General features: G+C 36.9%; 3 protein-coding genes across 3 annotated transcripts; all 3 read left to right on the plus strand.

The window, feature by feature from the left end:
* Positions 1-1,044: 1,044 nt before the first annotated feature.
* Positions 1,045-2,500, plus strand: LOC127153374 (beta-1,3-galactosyltransferase 1-like). Its single transcript, XM_051094438.1, has 2 exons — positions 1,045-1,058; positions 1,390-2,500. The coding sequence occupies exons 1-2, from the start codon at positions 1,045-1,047 to the stop codon at positions 2,498-2,500; spliced, it is 1,125 nt and encodes a 374-aa protein (XP_050950395.1).
* A 4,107-nt stretch (positions 2,501-6,607) lies between these two features.
* LOC127153375 (beta-1,3-galactosyltransferase 2) lies at positions 6,608-7,459 on the plus strand. The gene has a single exon (XM_051094439.1). The coding sequence runs from the start codon at positions 6,608-6,610 to the stop codon at positions 7,457-7,459; it is 852 nt and encodes a 283-aa protein (XP_050950396.1).
* A 2,326-nt stretch (positions 7,460-9,785) lies between these two features.
* b3galt11 (beta-1,3-galactosyltransferase 11) lies at positions 9,786-21,646 on the plus strand. Its single transcript, XM_051094203.1, has 2 exons — positions 9,786-9,853; positions 17,702-21,646. Exon 2 carries the CDS (start codon positions 17,721-17,723, stop codon positions 18,738-18,740), a length of 1,020 nt encoding a protein of 339 aa, XP_050950160.1. The 5' UTR covers positions 9,786-9,853; positions 17,702-17,720; the 3' UTR covers positions 18,741-21,646.
* Positions 21,647-21,662: the final 16 nt, after the last annotated feature.

The following is a 21,662-nucleotide window of genomic DNA, read 5'->3' on the forward strand; positions in this document are numbered from 1 at the left end:
GCAACTGCACTCTACACATGGAGTTAAAGCTCACATGGTAGAATGAGCAGAGGCAATCGTTCAGGTAGTGGGTGAAGTTGGAGATTTCCACAAAAAGTTTTGTATGGTCCTCAAGAGTTTGATCCCCCTGCTAATCAACTTATATCACTTTTTTATATAACGGTGGAGCGTGACCAGTTATATCACTTTTTTTAATGTCTGCTGAGGGAACAATGAAATTTGCTCACCTGAACTGTTCTCTTTCTGAATTCTACTGAATCGCTTCATCCTAACGATCCTCTGTCTTGTGTGTAGCTTTAGAAACTCTTATTGAATCTAGTAAATGGGTTTGTCCAAAATGTCTACTATATATTAGCGGTGTTTACACTTGGCATTAACATGTGACTTGTATCTAGATCAGGGTTCTTCAAATCTTGCCCTGGAGGGACAATGCACTGCAGAGTTTCATTCCAACCCTGATCAAACTCAGCTACCTGTGGTTTTTTTAATGATCCTGAAGACATTAATTAACATGCTCAGGTGTGTTTGAAAAGGGATCTTGTGGGCCAGATTTGAGGATCCCTGATCAAGATGCTGTTTACATACACATTGAAAAGACGTGTAAATGTGCTTCTAATCGGAATCTTGTCCGATCAGCATGTCCTGGTCCAGAGGCAGTCGAGGACGCATTGTGATCGCATTGGAACGCAATATGAAAGCAATCCAGCCATCGAGTCTGCATTTGTAGGTCGACGTCACGGCCCCTCTCTCCTGAACTGTCAGAAGACAGATGGAGAACACCAGGCCGTAGAGCTCTAGTGAGACTCGTACACTTATTTTGATCTGCAAAATGTCCTGCGACTGAAAATGGTTTCGAAAGAAAACCTACCACTTCAAGTCGACTCCTGCAGACTTACTTAAATATTCCACAGGAAAGACAGATCTGAATAGTTATCTAGATAGAGCAGTCAATGTTGCTAAGTGTAAACATGCTGTATCCTGATTGACTGATGATAAAATCTGCTTGATTGGACCATTGTGATTGCATGTTAATGTCAAGTGTAAATGCGGCCCATAATGTATGTAGCATTCTGAAGTTTGTTTTTAAATGAGTTTTTTTGTTGTTTTAAATGATCTTTCTCTATCTCTCTTTCATCTGTAGTGTTTAAAGTCTTTGTTCTGATGGTTCACATAATGAACAGATTTATTTAAAACAAACAAAAGATTAACAGTCCCTAATTTGTTTTTGACTAGGTTTTTAAAAAATATATATTTTCTATAAATTTAATTGTTCTAAGTTTGATACTGACACTCAAAAATGTTCACTCATTCCACACAGAAAATAATACAATCTATTTGAATATTGGATTTTCTTTATATTAATACCTTTACTGTTTTTGTCTTTCTTAGATGCAGTTTAGGTCGGGATGGAGCTCCACACAGGTGTCACATTAAAGCAGGATTCATTCTGCTACTTACATGGGCGTTCCTCCTGACTGCCATTGGTTTTTTCTCTCAATTCTCTCTCAAAGCTGCTGTTCTACCTGGCACTTGGTATAAAGAAGTGCTAAATCAAATACACTCCTTTTATGTGGTGATTGAGTACCCGTCTGCCAGTCGAAATCGAACAATATTTTTAGCACCCAACAGTGTCCAACAGAGTCCTACACAAATTCCTACAAAAACCACCGACATGTCAGTGCATTATCATATAGATCACCCAAGCAACTACCATTTTATGCTAGACGAACCTGACAAATGTAGTCAGTGGGATCCATTCCTGATCTTGATGGTCCCTGTGGCCCCCCATCAGTTAGATGCTCGTAACGCCATCCGGAGCACATGGGGGAATGAGAGCTCAGTCCAGGGGAAAGCAGTGCTGACTCTGTTTATGGTGGGTTTGACTAGAGGACCAGAAGCTCAACAGCAGCTGGAGGAAGAGAGTCAACAACACAGAGATTTAGTGCAGAGCAACTTTGTGGACTCCTACTTTAACCTGACCATAAAGACAATGATGATCATGGACTGGTTGGTCACTCGTTGCTCTCAGGCATCTTATGCTATGAAGGTTGATTCTGATGTCTACATTAACGTGGAGAATTTGATGACCCTCCTGTTGGCTCCCAACACACCCAGAGAGAACTACATTACAGGCCATTTGATGAGGGACAGGCCTGTTGTCAGAAACAAAAACTCAAAGTGGTACGTCTCAGAGGAGTTGTACCCCGAACCAAAATACCCCACATACCCGCTTGGAATGGGATATGTTTTCTCCAATGACCTTCCAGAAAAAATAGTTGAAGCTTCCAAGAAAGTAAAGGGCTTTAACAATGAAGACGCATATATGGGCGCTTGTCTGAAATGGTTGGGCATTGCACCCTCATCTCCCCCAGACCCTTCACAGTTTAGAGTCTATATGGGGCAATATAAGCGAGAGAATTTTCTCAGGGTTATTACGACACTCCTGGGATCTCCACAGCAGCTAATAGACATTTGGAAGGATGTAAAGAGGCTCACATAAAAGGAATCAAATTGGAATTGACAAGCTTCTTTTTTATGTTGGACTAAAAGTTTAAATACATTCTTAGAATAAGATTAAATAAATATATTAACCTTAAATAAACTATTAAGGACTGTCTGTCCACAAACCCACAGCAACAGATTTTAAATAAAAATCTGAATATTATTTGATCTTTGTGGTTTTCAGTTCTTTCCAACTCAAGTGCTGACAAGGTCACATTGGAAGTTTCATCTTGTATTTTGCATGTCATGCAAATAATGCTGGTAAGGTCAGGCAGCAGCTTCCAGACTACTATAATGTCACAGATCTTCAAGACATTTAGACATTATATTTGGAACCATCTAAAATAGCAAGAGTTAACTCAAAATGATTATTGGTATTTTTTAGTCCCAGCTGGCATCAGAAACCCAATGGAAAACTCTTGTAGATGGAAGAGAATGACTGAGAGATGGGTGGTAACGTGATCCTTTTGAGTAGCAAAGGTTTCTGGAAGTTTGCCAGCTCACTGTGACACACTCCATAGCCTCACCAGGTGTTTTTAAAGGACCCAATAGATCAGGAGAAAGGACAAGGAAGAGTTCGGAAACAGTGGCACTGAGATATGTACAGTATTGGCGTTACGAGACAAAATAAGGTATGTTCGAACACATCACAGATTTGATTTTGTATTTCTCAACGGCTTCTTAGAGTAAATTATACACTCTTAAGAAAAAATACTTTTAGTACTTTTATATTAGTATTATCATATAATTTTATTTATGGTAACACTTTACAATACATGCGTACAAATATGCATTAATTCATAATTAATGCACAGATAATCACGAGTTAATGTATAATTCATGTAGAACTAAACCATTTATTAATGATTACTACATGAGCAACTAATGAACATTCTATATGATTCATAGATTAAGTAATCAATAAATTGTTATTAGTTAAATGTGTCATAATGTATTAATTCCCTAATTACTTATTTTATGATCTAATGATGTCAATTTATATGTTAATTACCACAGTGGTCAAAGCTATGTACTTCAACTTCCAGTTGTCTGCTTTAAATACTCATTAGCTAATGATTTGCAAATGTATCATCATGTTGTGACTCTACTTGTTGAGGCACAGAACTATTAAGTAATTGTTAAGTAATATGTCATTGTGGTTATGGATATAGAATTAGTTAGTCATGTGCCTTAATGAGTTGGAGCCATGCATTTTCATGGGTTGAAGCCATGCATTTCAACTTCCAGTTGTCTGCTTTAATTAATCATTACCTAATGATTTGTAAAGATATCATTATGTTATGACTTTACTTGTTGAGGCACATGAAATATTACTTAACAATTAGTAAATAGTTATGTGCCTCAACAAGTAAAGTCATAACATAATGATATCTTTGCAAATCATTAGCTAATGATTAACTGAAGCATTCAACTAGAAGATGAAATGTGTGGCTTCAACCCATTGTGGTAATTAACACATGAATTTACACTTTTAATTCAGAAAATAAGTTATTAGGGAATTAATACATTATGACACATTTAACTAATAACAATTTATTGATTACTTAATCTATGAATCATATAGAATGTTCACTTGTTGCTGATGAAGTAATTATTAATAAATGGTGGAGTTATATACAGGTGCATCTCAATAAATTAGAATGTCGTGGAAAAGTTCATTTATTTCAGTAATTCAACTCAAATTGTGAAACTCGTGTATTAAATAAATTCAGTGGACACAGACTGAAGTAGTTTAAGTCTTTGGTTGTTTCAATTGTGATGATTTTGGCCCACATTTAACAAAAACCCACCAATTCACTATCTCAGAAAATTAGAATATGGTGACATGCCAATCAGCTAATCAACTCAAAACACTTTCAAAGGTTTCCTGAGCCTTCAAAATGGTCTCTCAGTTTGGTTCACTAGGCTACACAATCATGGGGAAGACTGCTGATCTGACAGTTGTCCAGAAGACAATCATTGACACCCTACACAAGGGGGGTGAGCCACAAACATTAATTGCCAAAAAAGCTGGCTGTTCACAGAGTGCTGTATCCAAGCATGTTAACAGAAAGTTGAGTGGAAGGAAAAAGTGTGGAAGAAAAAGATGCACAACCAACCGAGAGAACCGCAGCCTTGAGAGGAATGTCAAGCAAAATCGATTCAAGAATTTGGGTGAACTTCACAAGGAATGGACCGAGGCTGGGGTCAAGGCATCAAGAACCACCACACACAGACGTGTCAAGGAATTTGGCTACAGTTGTCGTATTCCTCTTGTTAAGCCACTCCTGAACCACAGACAAAGTCAGAGGCGTCTTACCTGGGCTAAGGAGAAGAAGAAATGGACTGTTGCCCAGTGGTCCAAAGTCCTCTTTTCAGATGAGAGCAAGTTTTGTATTTCATTTGAAAACCAAGGTCCTACAGTCTGGAGGAAGGGTGGAGAAGCTCATAGCCCAAGTTGCTTGAAGTCCAGTGTTAAGTTTCCATAGTCTGTGATGATTCGGGGTGCATTGTCATCTGCTGGTGTTGGTCCACTGTATTTTTTGAAAACAAAAGTCACTGCACTCGTTTACCATTTTTAGAGCACTTCATGCTTCTTTCTGCTGACCTTTTTAAAGATGCTGATTTTATTTTCCAGCAGGATTTGGCACCTGCCCACACTGCCAAAAGCACTAAAAATGGTTAAATGACCATGGTGTTGATGTGCTTGACTGGCCAGCAAACTCACCAGACCTGAACCCCATAGAGAATCTATGGGGTATTGTCAAGAGGAAAATGAGAAACAAAAGACCAAAAAATGCAGATGAGCTGATGACCACTGTCAAATAATTGGTGGGTTTTTGTTAAATGTGAGCCAAAAAACTTTTCCACGACATTCTAATTTATTGAGACGCACCTGTATTATATTAGTTAAGCATGCATTAATGCATATTTGTGCAGCCGTATTGTAAAGTTTTACCATATATTATTTATTAACATTGTTGTTGGTGTTTTAAAACACCAAATGACAGCGCTCTAACAAGCTGAATACATTAATAAATGAAAACTAAGGAGATAAGAAGAGGAGTAAAGAATGGGAAGATGCTTGTGGATGAATAAAACTTCCTAAAGACCCACGTCTTTGTTCTCTCCACTTTAGCCGTGATGACTTTGAGGTTTTTAGTAGATCACAGCTACTGAGAGAGCTTACAAACAGCAGAGACGAGAAATGCTAGATGCCATCCTGGCAGGATGTAAACATGCCGACGCTTGTCACGCCACGGACAGCGAAGGAGTTTCTCAGTGCGGATTTCACTCGATATCGTGGCTGTTTAGACTCAATGGTACGGCATTTGGTTTAAGCCTATGCTTATATCCATCGTCACCTGTAAGCTCTTTTAGTAGCTGTGGTCTACTAAAAGCCTCAAAGGCATCAGGGCTAAAGTGGAGAGAACAAAGACGTGGGTCTTTAGGAAGTTTATTCATCCACAGGGATCTTTCCATTCTGTTCTCCTCTTAAACCTGCTTAAACCCCAGAAAATCAATATAGAAAGTGGCTTTGGCAGTTACAGATTTAAAACACAAAAGGCAGGAAGAACTCTAAATTTTGACACTAAGGTTCTAACTAATATGTCCTAAAATAAAACTGTTACTATGTTTAAAGAACCTTTCTTAGAGTGTATCTTTGGTTTTGAGTTCTTAGTGAGGAGAAGGTATTGAATTTGCATCAGGGAAATGTAATATAATTTTGGTGAAGAACCTTCAAGCTTCTAAGCACAATGGTCAAAATCATTTGCTTGTTCCCTGAGAGAAGCACTGCATTTTTGCATTTTATCAACTCAGCCACAAAGTCCCACTTCGAAAATAATTTGTCATCATGTACTCAACCTTAGGTCTTTCTTAGGTCTGTGGAAAACAAAAGACTATTTATTGTACTGCCAATTTAAATTTGAATAGAAAATTAAAGCTACAAGATTTTTTCAAAACGAAAGCTCTATTTTCTTTTTTTTTCAGCCTCGATCAGATGTTCTGTAAGAGTTGGCTACTGGTTGGTCTCTTCATCCTTCTTAATGTTTTATTGCTGTATTTCACTGCCACTACCCTCGAAACAAGAAAGTGGCAGAAAATGGCAAAAAAAACATGGAACCACCATGTTGCTTACCCTCAAAATTACAGATTTATCCTTGACCAGCCAAAGAAGTGTGAAGAGCAAAAGCCCTTTGTGGTGGTTATCGTCCCTGTGGCCCCGCAGAACGTCGAGGCACGTAACGCCATCAGGATAACGTGGGGCAGCGAGGAGCTTGTCCAGGACAAATTGGTGCTGGTTCTCTTTCTTCTGGGCTCACAAAGTGCTAACGAAACACTGCAGGAGCAACTCCAGAATGAGAGCCAGGTGTACCAAGACATTATCCAGAGCAACTTCCTGGATTCCTACAGGAATCTGACCATCAAAACCTTGGTGATGATGGAATGGCTCAGCAAGAATTGTCCACAGGCGTCCTACGGAGCGAAAGTGGACGCTGATGTGCTTCTCAACATAAAGAACCTATTACATATGCTTTTGAGTCTGAAATCACTACAACGTAACTACATCACCGGCCTAGTATTGTCTGGAAACATTGTCTTGAGAGATCCATCCAGCAAGTTTTATATCCCCCATGACGTGTATCCTAAATCCAGATATCCTCCGTATCCTCTGGGCATGTGTTATATCTTTTCTATGGACTTGCCAGAGAAGATCCTTCACATTTCAAGGCACGTCAGACCTATTTTTATCGAGGACGCGTATGTGGGCATGTGCTTGAAGCATTTGGGAATCGCACCTAAGAAACCACCAAATATTGGACAGTTTGTGGTCAAACCACCACAGCGATTCAATCGCTGTTACTATTCTGGACGAATAGCAATACTTACAAACAGCCAGACTCAGCTGATTTCCTACTGGATGGATTTTCACTCAGACAAAAGACCCTGCTGAAAAGCCCTTGTAGTCTAAATTTCTTTGTAAAAAAATGAAAATTTCCATAGTTACAGGTTTTAGCTTAATGGTTGTTTTACAAGAGCAGCTTATTTGTTTTACCTGTTAGCTGTGTGTCCATGTTGATAAGTATTGTTTGATACATTTGCATCCTGAACGATACATTTGTTCTTTAAATTTGAAATGTAAAACAGCCCCGTCTTTACAACTCACCTTTTATAGCTTTTACGTAAATGAACACCAACTCAATCAGAACATAAACTTGTAAACATTTTTGTAAAAATGTATAAAATATATATTTTGAAATGTACACACTTGAACATATTTTAAGAAAGAAATTAAATAAAAATAACTAAAAAAAAACAGCTTAAAGACATACTCTAGCATCCTAAAACAGTATGCATACAGATTTAATGACCTCATATTAATATGGAATATTTGTACATAAAAGAACAGTTCACCCATAAATGATAATTAGAGTAGATAAAGATGAAATTGTTGCTTTATCACAACAAATTTGGAGAAATTTAGCATTACACTTGCTCATCAATGGATCCTCTGCAGTGAATGGGTGCCGTCAGAATGAGAGTCCAAACAGCTTATAAAAACCTTACAGCAATCCACAAGTAATTATTTGACTCCAGTCCATCAATTAATATCTTGTGAAGCAAAAAGCTGCATCCATTATTAAGATTTTTTAAACTTCTCTATCCAAAATATAGCTTTTTCCAGTAAAAAAAGTCATCTTGTCTGAATCAAAAGAGTAATATGCACAAGTAAAACACTGCTTACAAGTTTACTTATTATTGTGTTTTCATCAGCTGCTTGATGACTGAAATGATTTTACGTTAAATTTCTCCAAATCTCAACAAACAAACTCATATATATCCACTGAAAAAAAAAAAAAAAATTATTCATTGAATTTACTACCTTTTTGTTTTAAGGTAAGTGGTTGCAATCAATTGTTTTGATCTAAATTTAAACAAACACATTTAGTTGAATTTAATCAATTTTATTTAGTTACCTTAGTATAAAAATAATAGTAATTTCAGCCCTACTGAATTATGTTACTTCCTCTTAAATTATTTGTTTATAACTGAAAAAAGAAAATTCATTGAATTTACTAAATTTTAAGGTAAGTGGTTGCAATCAATTTATTTTAGCAACATTTAAATAAACATTTTGTTGAACTTTCAACTTTCACATTTTTTAAAATTAAGCTAAAATAAATTGTTTGCAACCACTTACCTTAAAAAAGAGGTCCTTAAATGGCTTTGCAAAAACACACAACAGTAAGATCAATGTTTTAAACTTATCTTTAATGTCATCAAATGTGGTGCATGTTAATAACAAGTGTTTAAAACACAAGTGCAGCTGGTCTGAGGGTGAGTAAAATCTTCAGCCAATTTTCATTCTTGGGTAAACCATGCCTTTAGAAAAATCCATTTGTCACACTACTTATCGTTGATTGTAAAGGTCCATGGAGATATTATGCATCATGCATGAATTCTTGGCTCGAAAACATAAATAGGGGTTTGAGAGCTGACTAAATCATTCGTGGTAAAGGAAATGTGCTTCCTGCAAAGTATGCCAAACATGCACCATACCCAGACAGTCAATGCACCATAAGTGGTTATAATATAATTACATATACAGGTGTGTGTAATACCCTGCTGCGACAAAATAAACTCAGAATAGGGATTTGGATTTTAATCAGCTATTGCATAGAGCCACTAGAAGGCAGCAAAGCTCTGTTTAACAACTATGTTATCTCTTCTCATGAGTGTGTAAACTAAAAATGTACCGACACAAATGAGGATACATCTTACAGTTTATATAAATACTTGCAATTGTTGTGACCTGATATTAACTAACATCCGTCAAGAATTACGAGCTAAATGTAAAAAATAAATTACATTTGAAGATTTAAAAAACAAACAAAACAAAACAATCAAACAACAACAACAAAAAACTCAGAACGCGACTGTAAGAATATTCCATATTATACATATACAGATTCACATTTCCACTTAAATGCATTTAAAAGAAATAGGTGTCCAATATCCGAGAAGGCGATACTGAGGAGGAAGAGCGGTACCCGAGCTCGGGTGTGGCTGGGGGCGGGAAACACCTGTTGTTTTACAGGAAGGCTCTTGTTTGCAGGCATGAACGTCGACTGGGATACTTTTCTGGATATTTGTATTTTAAGTGCTGGAACTGGCTGTCGAAACAGGGGGAGCGCAACGCAGCCATCACGTATCACAAACGCGTTTCAGAGGCGTTCGTCAGGTGTTGCTGTCTTCACCCCGTCTGATGTAAGCGGATACGTTTGTTTTACTCATTTCGAGAGTTTCATTCATATTCTACTACTTTGTCGTGCTTTAGCGTACAGTGGTAAGTAAGAAACAGGTGTGGGGTTTTAAAAAAAATGACGGCGTTTAGAACTAGCTAGTATCGCGAGAAATGTGAGAATTAAAGCAGAAAATTCACTTTTGCTGAAATAGTACGTCAGGTTTTTTGATATATTATTAAGGTGTTAAAGCAAAACTGCAATTAATAGCTCCAGGTTAGGTTATATGGATAAGTTCGTGCGTAATGTTAATCTGAAAATAGCTTGTTAGCTAGTTGTTTTGGTATTATACTCGTACTTCCTAGAACTAATACCACATTTACATCTAAGTAATTTGTTTAAAAACTAGGTGTCTCACTTTGACAATAAAGGATAAAAGGTGTCTTTGATTGCCTGGCTGAAACACTTGGAAATTGTGTTTAGAAGCATATTTTAAAGTTTGTTTTTAGTATAAAAATTAGTATTTTTAGCACGGGGTATATTTGTAGCAATAGGCAAAAAACTAGATGAGTCAAAATGATCGATTTTTCTTTTATGCCAAACAATCATGATGTTAAATGAAGATATTTAGTGAATTTCTTACTGCTAAATATAGCAATACTTAATATTTGATTAGTTGTATGCATTGCTAAGAACTTGATTTGCACAACTTTAAAGGTGATTTTCTCAATATTTAGATTTTTTTTTTCACCCTCAGATTCCAGATTTTCAAATAGTTTTATTTCAACCAAATATTGTCCTAACAAACCATACATCAATGGAAAGCTTATTCATTCAGCTTTCATATGATGTGTGAATCTCAATTTCAAATATTGACTCTTATGACTGGTGTTGTGTTCTCGGGTTTTCAAACCGGACCTGCGAGCATTCCCAACACTGCATGTTTTTTTGTATCTCCATCAATCCATCAGACCAGATTCAACTCATCAGCTTAGTAGAAACAGCAAGACCTGAAATGGGTGTGTCAGATATGAGAGACTTACAAAATGTGTATTGTTGGGCATGCTCGCAGGACCGGTTTGAAAACCACTGGTCTAGGGTAACATTTTAACACAAAACCAATGACAAACTGCTGTATGATAAAGTATACAACTACACCTGGGTTCACCCTATACGCCAGTGGTCAAAAGGTGCGTTCAAGCCATATCGGAATTCCCGTAATTTCGAGATTCCGATTTGTAAAAAGCGTTCACATCCTCGTAGAACTCGTAATTACAACTTGTGAACTGGGAGACTTCTAAGAGCTACGACTTGTACCACATGACCGCTGTACCACCTGACCAACGTAGTCTCAGTTTGGGCGTTGATAGTGTTGCCATAGAAAAGCATAATTCCAAATCTGAGGACGTGAACAGCTCCGAGTAGAACGTCACATGTTGTCGTCTTGAAATTATGGTAATTACGATATGGTGTGAACGCAGCATCGAACTCAGTTCCTGGAAGGGCCACAGCTCTGCACATTTTTGCTCCAACCCTAATCAAACACACCTGATCCAACCAATCAAGGTCTTCAGGATTACTAGAAACTATGTCTGCATCTCAATGTGCATACTATGCACCCTAAATTCTATGTGATACTAGTAAATTTCAATACTATTTAGGGGAGATAGGGTGGATAGTCTAAAATGCAGGTGTAAGTTTACAGCTTGACAATGGCAGTCTTCAGTAGAATTAGTTGCAGCAACCTGCTAGACATCAGCGTTTACAAGCTAAACCAGATGTAATTGACACCCATGTGCCATTCTTTGTAATGGCGTTTCTCTGCGCCTTTTTTTGTGATCAGCTTACAGTCACGTTAGCTGGTGCAGTACCTGCATTGATAAAAGCGAGCGTCCGTATCAACACCTCTTATTTACTTTGAATGGAGTGACATCAAGCGTTGATCTTTGTTTTTTCTAGTTAAACAAATGCATGAATGAAGAAGAAAGACAAAATATTAAATGTCAGGGATGTGTATTTACTGAGTAATCTATATTTTGTTATGGGGAGTCAAAGTGACAATTTTCACCTGAAATGTGGTGCCAAATTACAGTACAGTACACATTTTTAAGCCCCTGTATGGTTCAGTCTCAGTGATTTGAAGTTCCTTATGTGACTCGATGTCCAAATTGTTAAATTTTAATCAGTTTTCAGTGAGGGTCACTTTGCATAGAGCTCACAAGTGAAGAATGTATGAAGAGCAAATAATGTTAAAAGCAGGAAATGTAACTTGTTGCCCCTATCAAAACAGTTCCATAGAACATACCACTGATTTATAGAAGTGCTATTTCTATGCATGCCAGTAACTTTTAGGATTTTAGATTTAGTTTCCTAAGAAACTTTGTTTTACTTCTTGATAGAGTTGTGCATTATGGCCAAAAAAATATTCTGCATGTTGTAATGATTGATATTGTTTCAAAAACATGTTGAAAACAAAGGTTTTGTGTTGCCTGACTTTGATGATGTGTATCTTTTTGCACAGTTTGCATGTGTTGACCAAGCGCGTAAACGCATCTGTGCTAGTGAGCTCGCGCTGCGGTGCCCTTGAACTTTAAACCGAGCGGGTAAATGGTCCGTGTAGAACTGTTATCGCTTTTTTATTCCACGTTCGTTTCCGCGTATAAACATTATATCGAACAAGTTCTTTTTTTTTTTAAGAGCAGGTTAGGAAAATATTGCCCTTCATAAAGTTGGAAAACGTGTCCTAGAAATCAATTTAAGGCAAATATTACAAATATGCTGATTAAAGTAAGACCTCATAGTGCAGTGATGAGACTATTGCTTCAGAATGGATTATATTTACGCCAAAAAAAAATTAACTTTTTTACTTGGACAAGTGAATGACTGATTTACTTGACGTGACAAGCACATGTCAATGCTTGATGTCAAGCCCTGTCTTTATTTATCATGCACTTTTTTTGATTAACAACTTTGCAGACTGTTTATATTGAAGGATATCTATGTTACAAACTGCAAAAAATATATTTTTCAAAAACCCATACGACCTGTTCTTTAAGGCCTTACGTAGTTCATTCTCAGAGACATTGGGATCTCAAAGTGGCTCCATGTCCAAATTGTTGAATTGAATTGGTTGAAAACCAAGTGTGATTTTGTGCTCTTCCAGTCATGACTGTTGACATTACAAATATGCAATGCAAAGCAAAAAAAACACCCAGTAATCCAGGATTTAAGAATGTATAGTGTGACACATCAGAGTATAAAAGACTAGGATTACTTGTTAACTCCAGGTAAATGTTAAGTAATGGAAAACAAAAGATTACCCAGGGTTAACCATTTTACATGTGAGAGACCTTAAATGTTTAAAGGTTTAAGGTACTATTAGTGATTTTGCTAAATATGCCTTTCAGCAGTGCTTGATACTACTTGATCTATGACTGTGCTTCACATGTTATAACATGAGGAAATGATAGTGCGTAATCCAGGTTAGGCAAACCTTTGTTTGCTTATGTGAATACAGTGGAACTACACTTCCCTAGGAGGCATGAAATGTATTTTAACTGCAGCTGGAATGCTGTAAAAATATTTTAACTCCTAACAGTGTCTTAAGCTATATGCAAAGTGACCCAAATTTGGTTATTATTGAAGATGGTTAATATTCAACAATTTGGACACGTAGCAGCATTGAGTTCCCCATATCTGCACGTCTGAATCGTATCCTTTTTTCTTAATTTTCTTTTTCTTAATGCGTATCCCATAGTAAGCCTATGGGATAGACTTGCAGTTCATTAATCGCTATAGGGAAATAACGAGAATAACAAACGGTAAAACTGTTTGCACTCCAAACAGTGTGTTCATAATAATGATGATACATTAAAATAATATGGTAACACACAATATTTTGCAATGTCACACAGCAAAACAAGCTGTTTTGTACAGCTAAAAATAGCTGGACGTGGATGAGGCCGGAAGCCTGACACATAGAATTTACAAATGGCCCTGAAAAATAAGGTACGGGAAAAATAAGGTGGATAGGAATTTGAAACGTGCTAGTAAAACAGTCTTTACTAATAGACCTTCCAATCTCTGTGGAAAAGAAATAACATGATGCCGCCATCTTTCTTTTTGTAGCTTTTTAAAAAAGATTTTTATCACAATATTTATTATCACTAGATAGATGAAAGCTGTCAGGAAGCGTAGTGGGAGAAAGGTTTATCTGATCTGACATCAAAAGACCTACTTACTTTTAAAGGTGTAGAGTCTCTCAGTGGCTATTAGAGGAACTGGTGTTTCTGGTGTAACAGGCTGGTCTGGTGAAAGAATAAATGCATTTGCATAGTGTGTTGAAGAGAAGAGAATGCAAGCTTCATTATCACTGCTCAAGATATGTCTGAAATTACCTGCATTTAAAGTAAGATGTGTGGATTTATTTAATTAATTCAAAGCCATAGCCCACAGCTCTGTGCTTTACTTTTTAGGAGCACATGTGCTCCTAACTTAAAACATTTAGGAGCACAGTCAAAATTTCAGGAGCACCTTCTAATCAATCTGATCAAATATTAGCCTTCCCATTACGAGGTGATATTTGACTCCTTAAGGGAAGACACTGAAGGTAAAAACATTGTTTTTTCATGCACATGTCAAGAGTTTTTGTTCTTTGTGGTTTTTCATAAATTGTTTTTTTAGACTAGTGGAAAGAAAACATCCAAAAGACACTGTTAAGTGTTTCTTTTATAGCACGTCATCTTTTATGTCAATAGTTTTCAATTACAGTACATATTTTTCAAAATGAGTTTTTTTTATCTTCACTTCAGTAGCACTTACACACACCAAACTTTATATTTTTATTTCTGTCTATATCGTGAAGGTTTTTACAGAGGGATTTGTTCATGTATAATTTGCTTGATTATATACAACATTCTATTCCCCCCCAAAAATGGTTAAATATAGTGTTTTCTCTGTTCTAAGTATTTTCTGAATTATGTAGTGACAAAAATGAGATACCCAAAAGTCCCTCTGTAAAAACGTTTGACTCTAATATGTCAAAAAAATTAAACAAGAATTTTGAAACTAACTTTATCCAGCTTTTTGTACTACAAATGTATGCAAATTAGCACATATTTAATTAAATAATGCCTCATTTGCATAATCAAACCTAACATTTTAGAAAACTTGTCTTCCAAATTGTTCGCAATTATCAATGTAATCAATCAGCTGGGTAAGTAAGGCGATAACTATTCGTTTTTTTTTTTTTTACCCTATTGACCTGAAGTGCCTCGTGTTAAAGTGATTAACAGGGGAACTTTGTTTTTACCTTTGCAATGGCATTTTTTCTAACTTTATTAAACGTATGTCATCTTTTATGTCAAATTTTCACAAAATTATATTTTATAAGCTTTTTAAAATTTTTGATTAAACCAACAGAATAAGAACAAGTAGAAGAAGTTACCAATCAAATGAAATCAGTATTGACAAAATTAATTTGTACTACAGAGGTGGCACAGAATAACACAAAAAATAGCTTGTAAGCATATTTTTTTACATGTTTAATGAAGCTGAGAGGTGGCATGAGTGCAATCAAATTCATGTTGAGATGAATGTTTTAAATATAGAATTTTGAATATAGAAATATTAAATGATTTAAATAACTGAAAAAATACTTTAAGAATAATACTAAAACTGCCAGTAGGTGGTGGCAAGTCACTGATTTAATTACTGAATCATTCATTCATTTCATTCCTTTGAACGGCTGATTCATTCAGGAATAAAGCAAGTGACTGTCTTTATGAATGGGAAATTGAATCATTGACTCATTAGATTTGTTTAAAAATGCACATTCATTCATAAACGAAACAACGCTGTTTGAATGGAGATGCGCAGAGGCTCAGTTGTGGCTTGTTTCGAATTATTTTTGACAACGAGCAAAATCAGGCAATAGTGTTCTAGTTAGACAATGTAAGTCTCTTAAAATTAACTTCTTGTTTATTTAACTGTTGAATTAAATCAATATCTCATTTATAAACTCCCTTAAAAATCATTAAAAGCTGTCACTCAGCTATCATAGCAAATGAGTAATAAAAATGATAATTTTTGTACAGGACACCAAAAGGCATCCTTACAGTGCTATTGACCTGTAACAGAGATGGAATGTAAACGCACAATTTACGTGACTAAAAGAGCATGTTAGAAGCCAGTTAGAAGTGAAGCAGTTAACATTTAAAAAACATACAATGTAATGTGATAAATAGAAAACAAACGACTTGCTAATGGACAGATATTCATTCAACCTGCAATCCACTGGTGCTTTCCAACACATTCGCACTCCCAACCTCTTACACATTGACGGTTGGTCAGGACCCTTTGGCGCCACTTGTTGTTTTTTTTTTTTAATGTAAACAGTCATAACAATTTTAGTTATATTACAATATTTACACATTTATGAGCATGCTAAAGGAGTCCTGACCAAGCGTCAATATTTTAGGAGCTGGGAGTGCTTTCGCACCACATAATTCTAAGACCTCAGTTCTTGGAACTACCCAGGATGGTGGTTCCTGGAGGACCAGTTTCCCCCCTGTTCTCCCCTTATTTCCTAGGCCATTTTCCTAGTTGGATTCACATTGGCAGCAGGAACTATAAAGCGTCCGACAGTGACGTCTTTATTCATGACATTTACAAATGTCAGCAACTGGTGAATCTCGGACCGCGAACTGAGCTGTTTTTGTTGTGTGTCGTGAGTTTCGTAATAATGAAGATAGAATGTAAATGCACAATTTACACGATTGAAAAAGCATGAAAATCTGACTAAATCTCCTATGACAACTTGCAGTGTTACTTATCATCGAGGCTGAGAAAAGAACACAACACTTGCAGAGAAGAGTAGCTAAGAGTAGTAGCAGTTTTTTCCATGTTTGTGGAGCAAATATTTTTACTGTGCTTTTTAAAAATGCTGGGTAGCCAGTTTCGTATGCGTTCAGCCAGTCAGCGTACTCTTATGTCGCTAATGTACTCTTATGAGCTATTTTAGTTTCACCAATCTGAGTTTCTAGAACTAAATATGTTCTTAGTTCCTGCGGTGTAGAACACATCAAGAAGCGGGAAAGTCCGCCAATACATCCTTAATGTCGTCTTGTTCTGTTGTCCTTAATGTCATTTTGTTCTGTCGTCCTTACTGTCGTCTTGTTCTGTGGCCTTTACTGTTGTCTTGTTCTGTTGTCCTTAATGTCGTATTGTTCTGTCGTCCTTACTGTCATCTTGTTCTGTCAACGACTTGTTCTGTCAAGATGACAGTTGTCCTTACTGTCGTCTTGTTCTGTCGTCTTGTTCTGTGGCCTTTGCTGTCGTCTTGTTCTGTTGTCCTTAATGTCGTCTTGTTCTGTCAAGATGACAGTTGTCCTTACTGTCGTCTTGTTCTGTCATCCTTACTGTCGTCTTGTTCTGTGGCCTTTACTGTCATCTTGTTCTGTTGTCCTTAATGTCGTATTGTTCTGTCGTCCTTACTGTCGTCTTGTTCTGTCAAGATGACAGTTGTCCTTACTGTCCTTACTGTCGTCTTGATCTGTCGTCCTTAATGAAGTCTTGTTCTGTCATCCTTCCTGTCGTCTTGTTCTGTCGTCCTTAATGTCATCTTGTTCTGTCGTCCTTAATGTTGTCTTGTTTTGTCAAGATGACAGTTGTCCTTACTGTCCTTACTGTCGTCTTGTTCTGTTGTCCTTACTGTCGTCTTGTTCTGTCATCCTTAATGTCGTCTTGTTCTGTCGTCCTTACTGTTGTCTTGTTCTGTGGCCTTTACTGTCATCTTGTTCTGTTGTCCTTAATGTCGTCTTGTTCTGTCGTCCTTACTGTCGTCTTGTTCTGTCAAGATGACAGTTGTCCTTACTGTCCTTACTGACCTAATTTTTTTTTAATTATTGGGCACTTACTTGTCTGTGACTCACTGTCGTTTTGTTCTCTTTCAGTTGTGCCTCGTCTAGACAGATGTCCAGTAAGAAGTGGTTGCTGGTTTGTGTCCTGGTTCCAGGAACTGCTTTACTACTACTGTATCTCTATTATAACCCTATGACAAAAGGAGAAAAACAGAAAGAACCACAAAGGTACCCTCTTCCAAAAAAACAAAGCACAAACACACAAAGTGAGGATCCTGTACAAGAAGAACCAGGGTTGTACCATGTGGCTTATCCCCGAAAATACAAATTCATCATTGACCAGCCAAAAATATGTGAAGAGCAAAAGCCCTTCTTGGTGGTTATAGTCCCAGTGCCTCCTGGGGACGCTGAGGCACGCAATGGCATTAGGAGGACGTGGGGTAGAGATAAGGTTGTTGGGAACAAAGTGGTGGTGGTGCTGTTTATTTTGGGCTTACACGGTGGAAACGATGAAGAAACAATGCAGGAGCAACTCCGCAATGAGAGCCAGCAGTACCAAGACCTTCTCCAGAGCAACTTCCTGGATTCCTACAAGAATCTGACCATTAAAACCATGATAATGATGGAATGGCTCAGCATGAATTGTCAACAGGCGTCATTTGCTATGAAAGTGGATGCTGACGTGCTTATAAACATGAACAACCTAATAAATATGCTTGTGAGTCTGAACCCAGTACCAACCAACTATATGACCGGGTTAGTGTGGTATGCAAGCCCTGTCATTCGAAATCCGTTCAACAAGTTTTTCCTTCCCTACGATGTGTACCCCAAAGACACATATCCTCCTTATCCTCTAGGCATGTGTTACATCATATCTCTGGACCTGCCGCAGAAATTTCTACAGGAATCGAAGCACTTTAAGCCCATATATATAGAGGATGCATATCTTGGCATGTGTTTGGAGCATTTGGGTATCGTCCCAACCAAACCGCCAAATATTGAACAGTTTGTGGTGACACCACCACAGTACAATCGCTGTTACTATTCTGGATTGATAGCAATACTTACAGCCAACTCAAATCAAATGACATCTTATTGGACAGATATTCATTCAACCACCAATCCATGCTAAGGTGGAAACATCCCAACTAATAAGATATACCTTAAGATTATGTGTTTGACTAAGAAAAAAAACAAAACAAAACATTTTACATCGGATTACTGGTTCACTTTAAATTATTACTTTTTTGTGTGTTTGTGTGTGAGCATTTTATTTGTTTCAGGTGAAACCGTTTGCAACATGCAGTATCCTGCTCAGGAGCAAAGACAAGTATTACATGTAAAAACATGTATTTTTTTTGTTTTTTCATTATTTAAAGTTTAAGACATGTTAAAGAACAATAATTCATTCAGAGAAAAACAACTTAATTTAATAATTAAATAATAATTTGCTTGTTAATGTACTCTTGTTTTTTGCACACACTCATGTCATTCTAAATTGACACACTGTTTTTAAAATCTAGTGTGTATGTGATTACTAGCACGGTAGAATCACTTTCTAAATAGCCTGTGTTAAGTTAAATGTGCTTCATCTCATGTGGGTCATGTAAACCTACGTGGAAACTTCCACATCATTTTCATAACCAGAAGTTCATTCGCCCAGAACCGCCTCATAAGGATGATGAAACTTTACAGCTTACATACTAACCAGTTCTGCCTTTAACAAAAATATGGCCTGGAAAATGTTTTAAACTTCCTGATTTACTTCTATGGGGTTCCAAAAGTGCCAAAAAAGAGTTGACTGCTTTGTGCTTTGTACTATACATTTGTCTTTGTCTACAGTCATTGCCTACTTGTTCAGGTAAATTATGTTGACATGCTTGTTGTCTGTTGACGTCGTCTTAATCTGTCGTCCTGCCGTCTGTTTCTCTGTTGTTTTTACTGTCGTCCTGTTCTGTCACCCGTACTGTCATCCTATTCTGTTGTCCTTACTGTCGTCTTGTTCTGTCGTCCTTACTGTCATCTTATTCTGTTGTCCTTGTCCTTACTGTCATCTTGTTCTGTCGTCCTTACTGTCATTTCGTTCTGTCGTCCTAACTGTTGTCTTGTTCTGTCGTTCTTACTGCCGTCTTGTTCTGTCGTCCTTACTGTCGTCTTGTTCTGTCAAGATGACAGTTGTCCTTACTGTCCTTACTGTCGTCCTTACTGTTGTCTTGTTCTGTCATCCTTAATGTCGTCTTATTCTGTCGTCCTTACTGTCATCCTTACTCTCGTTCTTGCTGTCGTCTTGTTCTGTCAAGATGACAGTTGTCCTTACTGTCGTCTTATTCTGTCGTCCTTACTGTCATCTTATTCTGTTGTCCTTACTGTCGTCCTTACTGTTGTCTTATTCTGTTGTCCTTACTGTCGTCCTTACTGTTGTCTTGTTCTGTCAAGATCACAGTTGTCCTTACTGTCATCTTATTCTGTTGTCCTTACTGTCATCCTTACTGTCGTCTTGTTCTGTCAAGATGACAGTTATCCTTACTGTCCTTGCTGTCCTTACTGTCGTCTTGTTCTGTCAAGATGACAGTTGTCCTTACTGTCATCTTGTTCTGTCGTTCTTTCTGTCTTCTGGTTCTTCGTCCTTACCGTCGTTTGTTCTGTCATCCTTACTGTCATCTTATTCTATTATCCTTACTGTCATCTTGTTCTGTCAAGATGACAGTTGTCCTTACTGTCGTCCTTACTGTCAACTTATTCTATTGTCCTTACTGTCGTCTTGTTCTGTTGTCCTTACTCTCGTCCTTACCGTCATCTTATTCTGTTGTCCCTACTGTCGTCTTGTTCCGTCATCCTTACTGTCATCTTGTTCTGTCATCTTGTTCTGTCATCCTTACTCTCGTCCTTACTGTCGTCTTTTTCTGTCGTCCTTACTGTCATCTTATTCTGTCGTCCTTACTGTCGTCTTGTTCTGTCAAGATGACAGTCGTCCTTACTGTCGTCTTGTTCTGTCATCCTGTTCTGTCATCCTTATTGCCATCCTGTTTTGTCGTCCTTACTATTATCTTTCCTGTCATCTTATTCTGTTGTCCTAATGTTGTGCTGTTCTGTCATCTTTAAGTGCGGTAACGTTAGTTTTAGATTTGATATTTGCTGCATATTCGACTTGGCTGCTTTAGGGACCATCTGCAAATTTACCTCACGGTACAAAGCAAAGTCCAATAATTCGTTTAAATTCATGTTTACAGGACTATAGTAAATGCCTAGTGGCAGACTGACTGAATATATTTTGCCACTATCTCGCCTGGCTTAGACAGTACTTCCAGCATCTCCCTTAATGTCTGTACAGTACACTGTAATTTTTCATAAAATATTTGTGTACTGTACATACAGTAGAGGAGATATTGGCTGTCTTCCATTTTTTTTTTTTTTTACAAAAAACTACAGAAATGCAATTTCCACCACAGTCATTTCCACCACACTGCCCTCTGTGGTGGAGATGACAGCATGTGGTGGAAATGACATTTATGGTTACAAAGTACAATTGATATGGATTGCGAGAGTAATACTGTGTATTGTGTAATACTTTTTATATTACAATATATTACAATACTTCTTATATTTATATTATGATATTATTTTTATTTCTAAATTATATTACTTTTATATTAATTGATTTCATTTTTATCTGTTTTTAAGATGCCACCTAAGACAACAAAATAAAGGTCATAGACCTATAGGGATAAAATAAAAGCTGACCCTATAACATATGAAGAAAGACTTAAAAGAGACCAATGAGAACATTTCAGTATCAAACTCTCACAATTATATAGTATTGTGTATTCTCAAAATATATTATGCTATTTTACTCAATATGATATTATTTTACTTAAACATATAATGTATGGTCACAACAGCAATCAATAGACTGATCAAAATGTTGATTGTTATAATACTGGATGTCTTAACATAGATTGAGAGTCTCATGTGTATTCTGTTGGGCAGTACTGGTGATTTTCACTGGATCATATCAGTGAACTTAAGTGAACTCATGAACTTTGGGTAACTTCCA

The sequence above is a fragment of the Labeo rohita genome, chromosome 22, assembly GCF_022985175.1.
Source record: "Labeo rohita strain BAU-BD-2019 chromosome 22, IGBB_LRoh.1.0, whole genome shotgun sequence".
NCBI classification, from domain to species: Eukaryota; Metazoa; Chordata; class Actinopteri; order Cypriniformes; family Cyprinidae; genus Labeo; species Labeo rohita.